The sequence below is a fragment of the Lepisma saccharinum genome, chromosome 1 (genome assembly GCF_977018435.1).
Source record: "Lepisma saccharinum chromosome 1, izLepSacc3.1, whole genome shotgun sequence".
In the NCBI taxonomy this organism is placed as follows: Eukaryota; Metazoa; Arthropoda; class Insecta; order Zygentoma; family Lepismatidae; genus Lepisma; species Lepisma saccharinum.
Genome location: NC_139229.1, coordinates 34789774 through 34802908, shown reverse-complemented (window position 1 = coordinate 34802908; position 13135 = coordinate 34789774). Strand labels below are relative to the sequence as shown.

Sequence of the window (13135 nt, the reverse complement as noted above, 5' to 3'; positions counted from 1 at the left end):
CGCGGACCCCTGGCTTCCTAGCGCTCTGTGCTAACCACTCCGCCACGAAGTTCGTGCCTAATGCTGACCCATATCAACAAGTCTTAACTCTCCATTCCTGATTTACTTACGAATAAGCTATAGACGCTTCGGCGACTAAGCACGTTCGGCGGTCAACACACAGCCTATCAAAGGTTCCAGGTTCGAGCCCTGACGTGGACCGTTCCTGTTTCCTTGTGTGTGAGTCTCCATATAAATTTAATCTAATCTCATTCCTCCTAAGCGTCAGGAGTAGCCAAAAATTGGATGAAAGACTACTTAGAAACAAGGAAGATACATACTAATAGGTTACTATTAGAGAAGACTCAGTCCAAGAGAGCGTACCCGATGTCACAGTGGTAACCTTGTAATCAAGGGGTCCCGAGTTTGATGCCAGTGATTCCTCTCCAAATTAGCCCATCTGAGCATAAATAGACATAAAACAAACTGGCCTTTAGTCCAATAATGTTGAAAGCTCCGACACTCTTGAAGACAAGTTACTTGCAGCTTAGAATTGAAGGGTAAGATCCTTGTTTACGTTCCCATTAGAGTTTTCCCCAATTATAAAGAATATATGGTCTATCTACAAACCCTCATAACATCCTCCCAAAATTTCCTCAACCCCCAAATTTATGGTCATTTTGACTCCACTCTAGATAAACCCTGTGCTCTATAACAGTTATTTCCTTTACAATGCAAGGATTTGCAGCATTATAATCTGAAATTTAAGGTTGGAAAGAAGGTTCAAATTTTTATTGAAAAATTATATAATATAGGAATTATAAATACAAGTAATACTTCTTTATAAATATACTTCAACATACTTGAATCAGCTATTATTTAGTAGTTAAAAATCTTTGCTTGATTGATTTGGTTTATTTTACTTCGCTTTTCTGCCAATGTGGATAATCGCAAAAACGAAGATGGGTGATAATATGATGAAATTGATTAAGGACACTCGCAAACAACGTCTGGATTCGAACCCGGGATTCCTGGCGTCGTAGTGCGCTTTGTCACGGTCGTTGCTTTCCAAAAATGTGATAAGACAATTTTCTTGAGCAGTGGATAGTTGATGCAAACAGACTTCGCCAAAGTTGGTATCGTTAAGTTTCACTGATTCATATACTGAAGTGAAAAACGCAAGAAATTTTCCAGTTTCTTCCTGTACACTGTGTCTTGTTCAGAAAAGAGAATAACCGGCATCTCCCCTTGAACGGGCAATTAAAATCACATTTAGCAAAACGCCGTGTTCCAGTGCGGAGCATTCTTTTTTTGCCTCCGGCAGAAAGTGTAGCCTCTCTCGAAACGAAGTTACTAATTTCCTTTGATAATGGACGTAAATCAGACGCTAAAGAAACAAAACACGAAGAAGGCATGGAGGTAGGGGGTGGGATGTAGAGTGCATTCAATTATACTATTTAAACAATTAAGAAGATTTAAATTAGCAGTGACGGAGAACTTGAATTGCTCAAAATAAAAGAAAACGCCCAATCTCAAGATGGGTCTCTTCCCGTTTGGTGTCAATTTACATCCAGCAAATGTAATGCAAATGTGATTTAACTATATGTGACGGTGTACGTGTGGATATAAGACGATTCGCGCGAATGTGTGTTTGTATGTACCTTTGGACCTTCTAAGATTTGGAAGTAGCTTAGGTCTTTTTGACACTACATCGATTGATTGATTGATTTGGTTTATTATACTTCACTTTTATGCCACTTTGGGCTAATCGGAAATATAAGGAGTGATGATATGATAATATTTATGAAAGACTCTCACAAAGAACCCAGTCCGGGACTCGAACCGGAGGCTCCTGGCGTCGAAACGCGTTGTGCTAACCACTCCGCCACGGAGGAGGCGTGGAACGTGAACAGAAAAGCAACTACTCACTGAGAAAGTATACTAGATGTTTACTTTGTGGCCAGGTACTAAGCCATTTTTATTTATACGAAATGAAGTACGCGTGCAAAATAGTTGAGAAATGAGGAGGTGCAATGTCGTGTGGCAACCACTCGCATTTTGCTGTGATAATAAGATGTAATGCTTGCAATGTACAAGACCACATTCTGTATTTTTGTTAAATTTGCGTTGCTTTTCTACCTCTTTCGGATAATCGAGACGGTGAGGATGAGTGATGATATGATTGATTTGATTTGATTTTTGTTATTTAGCGTTGATTTTCTTCTACTTTTTGGCTAATCGCGACGATGAGGATGAATAAAGATATGATGTAATTGATGGACACTCACAAAGTACATGCCTAGGCAAGGAACCCCTGGCGTCGTGGCGCTGTTAACTACTCCACCAGAGAAGTCGGTTGCATTCACATTCATAAACACATACAAACACTAGCTATATTCCCAAATTTGAGTTAACGTCCTTTTTCTCCTCCCAAGTTGAATAGACGGAGAGGGAGAGGGAGAAAGAGCAGTGTAGAAGATCGGGTTACGGGTTCTAAGTTAAAATGCAGTTAAACTATTTGTATAATCCAATAATTAAGTCAGAGATACTAATTAAATTTTCCGAGCTCAATTAAAGTGGCGGGCCAATGAACTGTATCGATATATCGATCAAATCGATTGTCTCTTGCTTTTATCATTGGAAGATTTTAATCAGTTGGGACACGGCAAGGGGGAGTCTGCGGGTCGACATCTGTAACGGTTTAATAAGCGAGCTCCGCTCCCCCCCCCCATGCCCCCCTCTCCAGCGGGGCCATTTTCATTTAGACCCCAGGAAAGGTCAATGTCGAATTTATTCTCGCCTAGCCTCAACAAGGAAGACGACATGTTCATGCTTCAAAAAGTCAAAACATCCCAAGAACAAAAAACATGGTTGACAGTGACTGACACAGACAGGCTAATCAGGACTTGGCCATCTGTTGTTAAAGTGGGAACAACTGCGGAAACAACCCGCGAACCTTTGATTACGTTAACAGTGTGCAGGATGGCCACTCACCGGGAATTCCTTGAATTCCGGGAATTATGCGTGAATTGAAGACTAAAATTGGTAAACGCTGTAAGTGCCAAAATAATTCAAACACCATTTTCCACGTTAAACTGTGAAATGTGCCATTCTTTATAATGTGGTAAACGTGATATGTGGCTGGTAGCCGTCTAAGTAGTTCAAAGGGCGTGTAAAGAGGTCGCTAGTGTGAACGTTCTTACGAGCTGATCTGCGGAACGATGCGATTTCCCAACACTTTTGCTTTTGGCAATTACAACGTTTACCACTTTCAGCCCTCAATTATTGGCTCCGGGATTTATGCGTGAATTCAGCTTAAATGTTTCTCCGCAGACGTGAAAAACTGTAACTTTTATTAATCCAAATCACCTTCAATTTATACATATTTTTAAATGCACCGAGGCAAGTCTTTTCACATTTTAGCTTTTATTCGTATCGAGGAAGGAAAATAAAAATTCTCTCAATGCGTTTGTTTTGTTAGTGTCCTTTGCAGGTCAATCTATCAGACAGACGGAAGATTATTGCAAATATATCTTGAAGTTAATTCGGTAAATTTGAGTTTGAAATTCTTATACAATAACAATTTTTCCTAGATGACTATATCCTGTGACATTTGTAACTTATGTTTGTAGATGTATTTCTAGTCCGAGTGCGCGAAATGACAAATGTAAAGTGGCAGCTTAAATTAAATATATATATCGTTCAATTGAATTGAATTAGAATTTTTGGATACATTGGAGTCGCACAGTCCCTTTATATTGTCAATATATTTGTGGGTATGTGTGTGGGTGAGTGTTGAGAGGCGGTAATAGGTAAGGTTGAAGTAGAGAAAATATCTTCCTGTAGCTTTGAATTTTTGGAAAGTTCGCCTTGAAAACAGGAAATTATACTTGAATTTTTTTGTGGTCCTAGAGTGGCCACCCTGGACCATCAGAGACGCCCTAAACCATTAATGTACTAATATTCGTGACTATGGAACTATAATATACAATTTTATTGCAAAATAAACATATCGGTCACATAAAGTGTTTTGGTTGAAAGTTGTCTTTTGAAATCTGGTTTGGAACTCCGTAATATATGGTTCGGTTACCCACTGCGGTTAGATAGGTAAAAGTAAAGTTATCCGTGCATATAGCACCGTGCAATGAAGGCACATATAGGGGATGTGGGGCCAGGGCCAGGCACATTCTCGATATTTGTAACTTTGGAGGTGATGTGATCAGCACCACGCTACGACCGCCTTTACAACGCAGAGTTTTCCCCAGGTACCTGATTTGAGGCTGGGTGAGCCTCACAACCGATTTATCCGGGCGGAAAAATTCCTTCCTTTGATCACCAATCCCAGGTCTCACGCATGGCAGTCAGAATCCCTACCGGCTAGACAATTGCGGTTAGATCAGAGGATAATTTAAGAGAAGTTAAAGGAAGTGTTTCTGGCCTCGGGAAGCATTCGCCTGGGTCGAAAAAGGTAAAAGGGATTTGAACCCACGACCTTCCGAATACTGCTTGTGCCTCTTCCCCCTTGCAAATAAAAACTAAAATCTCCTTGTCGTCTTTCAATTCCAGCAAAGCCTGCATCACCAGCATCCCTTATCTGGAATCCACTCTCCCCCTTTTTCCCCTGAATGCATCACCGGCATTCCCCATCCCACCACCTCCCCCCACTCTTGCAACAAAGGGAAAAAATGTCAGTCACCTAGAAACCCAACACAACAAGCATCCTCTTTTCGGATGCTGCGCGGTTTGCCAAGAGAATCTCAGCGACTTGCATAGTATTATACATTTCCCTTGCATCCACCAAGGGCACCACAAAACTGGGCCGGGGCAGGTAGTTGCCTCTTTTGGAAATCATTGTTGCCACTGCCTACCTTTTTTACGGCAAGTCGCGATTTTTTTTTCAGTTTGTTTAGGATTGGTGTATTCATATAGGATGTTTTAGGATAATAGTTATTAAGGATCTCACTTATATTTTGTGCACACGTGTTTCGTACACCACAGAGCGAACTTTCTTACAACGAACTTCAACACAGTAGAAAATGAATCTTAACAAACCCCGAAATAATATCCTAATTCGCCACAGATTGATATTGTCAATGTTAAAGTCATGTTAGGTTCTTCTTAATAGTTTTGAAAATGTATATTTAACTCTCATGTATAGTCACGGAGACTGCTGGATTCTAATGGTCCCGTTGAAGGTCAATGGAGTTGATACAACTCAGAAATGTTCATGACTGTACGTAGAGTTACTAATGAAACAATAGCATCATGAGAGAATTATGTTCGAGTTGGTGCAAGGATAGAGCTGCTAGAGTCCAATTACTTTCGGAACATCTCCAGCAGACTGAGCGAGTCTGTCTAACGAGCCTAGTGGGTGTGTAGAGCCTGAGCAAAGGGCTTAGAAATAGGTTCTGGGTTGAGATGACGTCAGCGTCTCGCATGGTTGATTGGCTGCTTCAAGAGTTGTGACTCGTTCCGAAGCTTCAAATGCATAACAGCCAAAGCTGTTGCGGAAATAATTTCCCTCTACTAAGATTTTCTTTTCTTCCTCTTACTTTCTATTTCTTTATCTCTCTCTCTCTTTGTTGTCTTACTTCTTTCTCCCTATCTCCTATTTTTAACTATCAATTTCTATCTCTCTCTCTCGCATCTTTATTCCTGTTTCACTGTATCTTTCTTTCTTTGGTCTCTAAATGCATCTCTGTCTTCCTTACGAAAGGAAATTAAACTTTGATTCAATAACCGATTTATCCTAATATGCAGATAACCCGAATTACACAACAGAATTACGCATTGCATAACATTAAGGATATGACCGCCATAGTTTATTAGTGAATAGCAACACAAAATATATCACAAGACAATGATTTGTGAAGGTATCAATTAAGGAGTTCTCGAGAGTCATTCGAGCCGACCTCCTTGACGGAGTAGTTAGCACAACGCGTTACGACGCCAGGGGTCCTTAATTCGAATCCCGACCGGGACATGGATATTCTCTGTGAGTGCCCATTCATAGATTTCATTATAACATCGCTCATCCTCTTCGTTGCGATTAGCCAAAAGTGGCAGAAATGCGACGTAATATAGCTTAATTCAATCGAGAGCCATTTGCAATTGCTTCCAAACATCACAATTATATCCTTCCATGACAAGCAACGTGTCAGTTTGTTGTGTCATGTGGGTTGCCTATCTATGTCATATCCCAAGTCCACCTTTCTTTGCCGTTCTCTACACACTAACCTATTTCTGATCTTGAGTGTACAATGAAACCCTGGGCTATTGTAACCCCCTTCTTGATTGTTCGTTATTTCTTCGGCTCCTATATCAGGTAGAATCACATCACTTGCTTCTTAAGACTGAGGAAAAAACGGGAGAGAGCTTGTCCACTCAGCGAACACACGCCAACAGGACAATACGCTTCCCCCAGTGAAATCTTAGCTGGTACATGTTAATCAGACAATACCTACCCATCACACCACCATTTACTGACCAAAAGAGCAGGTAATGTATTAAGTTCCGTGTCAGCCTATTGTCCCGCTATCGGCCTAGTGTTGGCAGATCTTAAGTCGAAGAACAGAAGGTTCTTCGGGGCAACACTGGCAAGATAAAACAAGGTAGCAGCAACCTGGTGTGAGGGGAAGGGATGCGAGGGGGTGTTTCTGGCGAGTCAAGAATGGAAACCAGGGAAGGGGGTGGTTACGAGAAAGAGGTTACGTCGGTGTTCTCTTCCACCCTATGAAATTTAATCACGAGAATTAATCTGGACGTCTGGAACCGCTAGCTAATAAGTTCCCCCCGCCTGAGGCGTTGTTTAGTAATATATTGCTGTTGACGCAAGGTGAATAGCGGGAGCGAAACTCCACGTTTTGTGCTCGGAGGGTTGCGTTCCCACCGCGGTATGCCTTCTCCAGTCTTCCTCACCCTCCCCCTTCCCTCCCCCACGCCAACCGTTCCAGTCCTGGAACAGACAGGAGAGCTGGAAACAAGATAACCTTTCGCTGCGTCAGACGCTACACATGTGCGTATTCTTTTCGCCACCGAGTAATACGACAGGGTGGAAGAAAACAGTCGGTGTCGGCAATGTTAGCAGCCAGATAAGTTTTAATTGGATTTCTGTGCGTAATCTGTATATATGCGAAAGGTGGTTTCGAATTTTCATATGTACGAGGATCAGTCAAGAAGTAGATGCAATGCTGCGCACGCGCAAAATCTAATAACAGCGACAATTGATGCATAATTAGAAAGGATATACTATGGATGCCCTTAGAAGTGGTGATCCACATTCTTTCATGTGTTGAAGGAAACGTAAGGAGCTACAGTAGCTAGAGAAAACAATTCTGGTTCATCACTGAAAGAAATAATGACGGTGAAGAGAACTACTTTCGCACCGAGATATAAGTTGTCTAAATTTAAGTTCCTTTTGAAGATTCGTTGGGATGATCGTAAATGTCTGTTCGGTACGTTTTTTGTTATTTAGCGTCGCTTTTCCGCCACGTTTGGTTAACAGCAGTGACGATAAAGATGATGCGATGGAATTGATGGAGGGACATTCACAAAGAACACCCTTGTCCACGCCAGGATTCGAACCTACAACCTAGGAACTTCGGTGAAGAGATTGAAAGTCTGCCACTTAACGCGCTCTAGCACTGATACGGCTTCTGTTCGATACACTCTCATATGGAAACAATCATGTATATTCTGATTATTATCTTCCTGACTTCGGCTATTCCGTAAGTTCTATTTAGTACCATTTTCATGGTTTAAATATGGTTCTTTACATTGCTATGTACATACATAAAGATGGGTGTTCAAATATCAGAGAGATTTTAGTTCCCAAAAACACAGAAAACAACGAATGGAAATATACATAATCTGGCATGTTAAAACATGTTCTAACTTGCTGTTCGTACTAACCATGTCGCACATTATTGTAAAAGTCTGTCACATTCAGTATATCAGAGAACACGGTACCATCTGGTGTCTCGCAAGTCAACATTTTTTGGCGAAGAGAAGTGTCTGAAATGTTTACCTGCGTACTACCCACTTTGGGATCACTGTTCATCCCAGGTTTGGATCAAAAAGCTGAGACTGTGTGGAGAATGAAACGCATGATAGGTGACGAAGAAAGTCTTGTGTGTGATGAGGTAATTATGTATGTGCACAGTGGTGGTATTCAGAACGTTGGCTAGAGTATATTATAGTTGGCAAAGGCCATGTTGGTGTTGTAGGCAAATTGTTCATGTTGAAACGTCTCTAGTATTCTCATTCACTTTATCTTGTACAGTCAGTCAGATCATTTTCGGAACATCTCCAGCTAACTGTGCGAATCTAGCTACCGAGCCTACCAACAGCCTATACCGTGAGTAAGAGGGTTAGCGATAGCTACAGGGTGGAGATGACGTCAGGGGCTCAGCTGTTAATTGGTGGCTTCCAGAGTTATGACTCTCTTCCAAGCTGCAAATGCACAACAGCTATTGATGATACGGAAATAATTTAACTCTACGGTATTTGCAAATATACAAATGGCCCAGTAATACGAGTCCCGTTTTCCATTACCTGAAGGGTAACTTTTTAACTAATAATCGTGTAGCGAATTATTAACCTAAAGTGCGTGTACTTTCACTAGAATGTGTATTGATATACATTTGCCACTCACTGAAAGGATTCTGTTGTTCAGGGTGGTGGGAAAGTAGGATGACACTTCACAGTAAAATACAAAAGATATATGCCATTTCACTTTGCAAAAACAACATAATATACTGGGTGGTGCAAAAGTAGGTTGAGAGTCTTTGTTTTGTATTTTACTGTAAAATCTCAACCTACTTTTGCATCACCCTGCGCAATGTACAGTGTACATTGTGTTGTTTTCACAAAGTGTATTTTTTCAAACTCTTCAGGGTTAGGTTATATACGTATAGTACCAACATTTTTCTGTTTAATGAAAGTTTATTCTTTGTTATGATATTTAAGATCCGTTAATGGTTGGTTTGTTGAGTTGGTATTTTAAGTACAGTTTATACACAGTATGGCTAATCGGGACTGGACCTAGAGTTTAAAGTGGCATCTTAACCACTATGAGCCTCCACCGGGTATCGAACCCGGAACTCCTTGATTACAAGGCGACGACGCATTGGGGAGGCCTTAACATCATAACTTAATTAACTTCCATTAACTTCAAATAAACCATATTAATATTGCATCGTTGCTTCTTTTGTTCATTCTGCTGCAGTGGTATAGTATTTCTAATCATTGCAAAAAATATCATCTTTACCAGCTCCCACTAGAAGACGTGTCATGTCAGAACTCGTATCCCAAAGGGAAAGCTGATTGGCCTATGACGTCAATTTTGACTCCCATATGCCACTTCCTGTCCATAGGCCTATGCCATTTTGTCTTTTAACGCGCATGTTCTATTCTCGCCTTCACAATTTTAATCATGAGCCTGTAAAAGAACAGATATACCGATTGTAATGCTCATCAAATGGTTAGGAGAATTCTAGTAAAAGGTTGGGCACCAAAAACCGACCTCATCTTGCCAGACATTCTCAGCAATGTCCGCAAAGTTACTTTTTAAAAGGTAACTAGTTAGAGTTATTTGCTTAAAAAAGTAACATAATTACAGTTACAGTTATTCATTTTAAAAAGTAACTCCGTTACAGTTACTTTCTACTGAAATTTTCTTTCAAACAAGTTACACAAATCGATCATTGATTGTAATAAAATAATTTGTGACGACATATGTTTTACTAATGTTACTGATACATAATATAAGTCTACATACAGGGTGTCTCATAAGTAATAGTGCAAACTGACACAGGTGAAAGTATATGATAATAGAAGGAAAGAAGTCTCAGTAAACATGGGTCTGCAAACGAGCCGTTTTCGAGATAATCGCGAATGTGTGATTACAAGCCGCCACTGACTATATTGTTTGTAAACGTCGTCCTAGTTGGTAAAATGCTAATAATGTGTGCGAATGTGTGGGTACAATACGGCTTGTAATGTTTGATTGCAACGGCACCTCTCGGAAATGTTCTATTTTGTAAACAAAGAGCAAACCTCGGACCGCGCAAGGAGTAAAGCACTCGGTGTTTACAAAATGCAATCAATGACGGCTTGTAACCACACATTCGCGATTATCTCGAAAACTGCTCGTTTGCATACCCAAGTTTACTGAGCCTTGTTTGCTTCTATTATCGTGTACTTTCACCTGTGTTAGTTTGCGCTATTACTTTTGAGACACCCTGTATATTTATATTTATTGTTGTTGTAACAAAGGATGGACATTTTTATCGCAGCAGAAACTAGAACGACACTTATATAGCAACTTAAGTGTCATGAAGTAACTGTAGAAGTAATTTTTAAAACGTTACTTCTATTGGAAAAAGTAACTGTGCTACTAGATTTTAAAATAAACTAGTTAGTTACATTTCCTCAAAAAAAGTAACTGTTACTTGTAACTAGTTACTTCCAAACACTGATTATCTGTCACATGGTCTGAAACTATTCTTTCTACTGCGCTTATTCATTCCCAGCATTTATTGTGAAGGATAGTTATGACATGTCGTTACTTTCCGTTTTCATTATATTACTAACTTAGGAGAAGGCTTGGTTTCCTGTCCAACCACGTATTTGCCTTACATTCATAAAAATTTCTATTCAGATGTACTTCCTTAAGTTCCTCGAAGTGAAATCTCTTTTAAGTCATCCTGTACCCGCTCCATCAATTTATGTCTCTTTGCGAATTCTTAAGATCTGTAAGGGGAATGAGTTCAGTTCCCCTTTGTGTTGGCCATATTAAAACGGGGGAGGAATAAACAAGAAATGTGGAAAAGGGGGGGGGATTGGAATGCAAAAGTCACGCTGCCGGTGCAATAGAAATATTAATGAATGCAATCTCTGCCATTTCAGCTCCAATGCCCACCCTACGCAACTGAAGAAACGGAAATTCGAAGGCGCCATCTCGACGGAGGGAACGAAAACAAAAGGGAAATTAAGTTCGGCTTCACCTCAGGCGAAGAAATCCAGCGTCGAGGAGGCGATGCCGGAATCCACCAAGGACCCGGACTGCTCCGAGAGGGAGGAGGGTCCAAGTTCTCCGGTGACGAAGAGGAAAAGAAAGACACAGAAGGCAAACAGAGCAGCGTCTCCGGACAGCAGCCAGGAACAGTGCAGCGTGGTGACGGAACCGGACAGCAGCAACGCGATTGGTGGAGGCGAGAAGAAGAAAAGGACCTTATTGGCTCATTCCAGATCGCCTAGCAGGAGCCCGAGCAGAAAGATGACAAAGACGGACCAGGACTCCGACAAGGAACCGCCCCAGGCGAGTTCCAAGCCGGTCACTCGCGCATGGAGACCCGACGAGGATAGGGAAGGCGGTGGGGACAAGGGTGAGGACGACGATGAGCAGAAATTCATCCGAGAGACGGAAGCTGCGCTCAAGAGTCTCTCCGGAAGCTGGCCCGGGTCGTCGTTCAGTGATGATCGATTCGAGAGTCCCATGTTCGAGAACCTGTTCGAGGAGAAGGTCAAACCTAGAGACTCCTCCGCGTCGTGTTCGCTGAAGGATGTGATCACCCTGAGCAGCTCCAGAGGATCAGGAGGCGCTGGAGACGATTCCCAGAAGCAGAAGAAGAACCATGACGAAAAGTCAGGTTCGTCACAGAAAAATGAAGCGTCTGGCAATCCTGCGAACAAATCTACGAACGCTGGAGACTCGCAGAAGAACGCTAAGGCGGACAATACAACGAAAACGAACAATAACGGTAACTCAAAGGCTCCAAAAGCCAGCGGTGGTCACTTGCTCAACTCGAACGAACAGTACGGTCAGTACTACCAACGTGAAGGAAACGACCTGGAGAATCTTCTCAAGATAGAGAACGAGTGCGAAACGATTCAGTCTCAAGTTGGCGACAGCGCAGGCGACAGCGAGTTCAAGGGAGAGAAGGCGACGCTGGAAGGGATACTGGGGAAGGATAAGGTCACTTCGACGACCAGCCCGCAGAGAAAGGATGCTTCAGATTCCAGTCAGGAGAAGGATAGTAGTGAAGACGACGCATCCAGAAAGGACGCCTCTGAACAGGCGTCGTCGACGCAGCATAGTACCGTTTCGAGATACGAGCCAGATTTCAACGAGCTGGTAGACGACTCGACTGCCGAGCTGGAGATAGTCATGCCAGATCCAGAGAAAGATGACGACGCTTCAGATCAAGAAGAGTCGACCAAGAAGAGTATCAAACAGGAGAACCTTGGTGGCAGTCAGTCGTTCGGCGATCCTTCCAAGCAGCTATCGCCAGCAACGAGTACGTCATCAAGTTCGTCGTTTATAGATTCTATCAGGAATTCAAACGCGCCAATCACGACGACCGCTTCTAGTGGCGTTTCTCCAACGTCGACATCTGTCCCTGCCGATTCTTGCGGAGACCAGCAGCCTCCAAGAACACCCTTGGCTAGCAACCTACCACCGCACGCTCTTCCCATCGGCCCTTTTCCAGCAAGCGCAACGTTCGTGGGGTACCCGAACCAGCAGGAGAAGGTATCTCTGGACGAAAAGCACGCAGCGGCCTGTCTGCTCCAACTGAAATCCTCCAATCCGCAATCGCCGTATTCTCCTTACGCCGTCAAGAGCCCGGAAGTCCAGTCGGCATCTCCTCAAAAGTCTCCAGCTGGAACCACGCTGACGACACTGACTCCGGCATCCCCGTCGTCGGCAAAACAGTACACCATTCTCCAGCCTGCTGGAGTCGGTTCCAGAGCCGCCACGGCTCTCCAAACCGTCGTTAGGGAAGGCGTCTCGACGGTCACCAGCGTGAACACCGTCGGCAACGTGACCAGCTCCACCAGCAGCGCGGTGACCATGCCGAGCAGCACCTCGTCTGTCAGCCCAGCGGCCACCCCTGCAACATGTTCGACACAGCAGACAATTGGAAGCCTTGGAGCGAATCCTGGAACGAACAGCGGACCAAAGATGCCGGAGAGACCTGTAGACCCGCGTTCCGCTCCCATGTCACCTGGAACACCCGGCTCTGTCAACAGAGGTAAGGCTATCCTCTTTAGTTTCATATGCATATGTTGCCTATCATAGTTACTGTACCAATCTAACGTCCATTCACATTTCAGAACGGTTTTGTTGACAAACTCATGTTTCCCTGCTGGCCAC

General features: G+C 42.8%; 1 protein-coding gene across 10 annotated transcripts in view; it reads left to right on the top strand.

The window, feature by feature from the left end:
• Positions 1 to 13135, top strand: part of LOC145994416 (uncharacterized) — a 574460-nt gene that overhangs the window by 444926 nt on the left and 116399 nt on the right. For all 10 annotated transcript variants that reach the window (XR_014442353.1, XM_083130571.1, XM_083130585.1 and 7 more), the window contains exon 5: positions 10888 to 13013. Coding sequence is in view for 9 of the 10 variants with exons in the window: in XM_083130571.1 (XP_082986697.1) it covers positions 10888 to 13013 (2126 nt within the window). In the remaining variant the exon portion in view is untranslated. The remainder of the gene's footprint in view (positions 1 to 10887; positions 13014 to 13135) is intronic.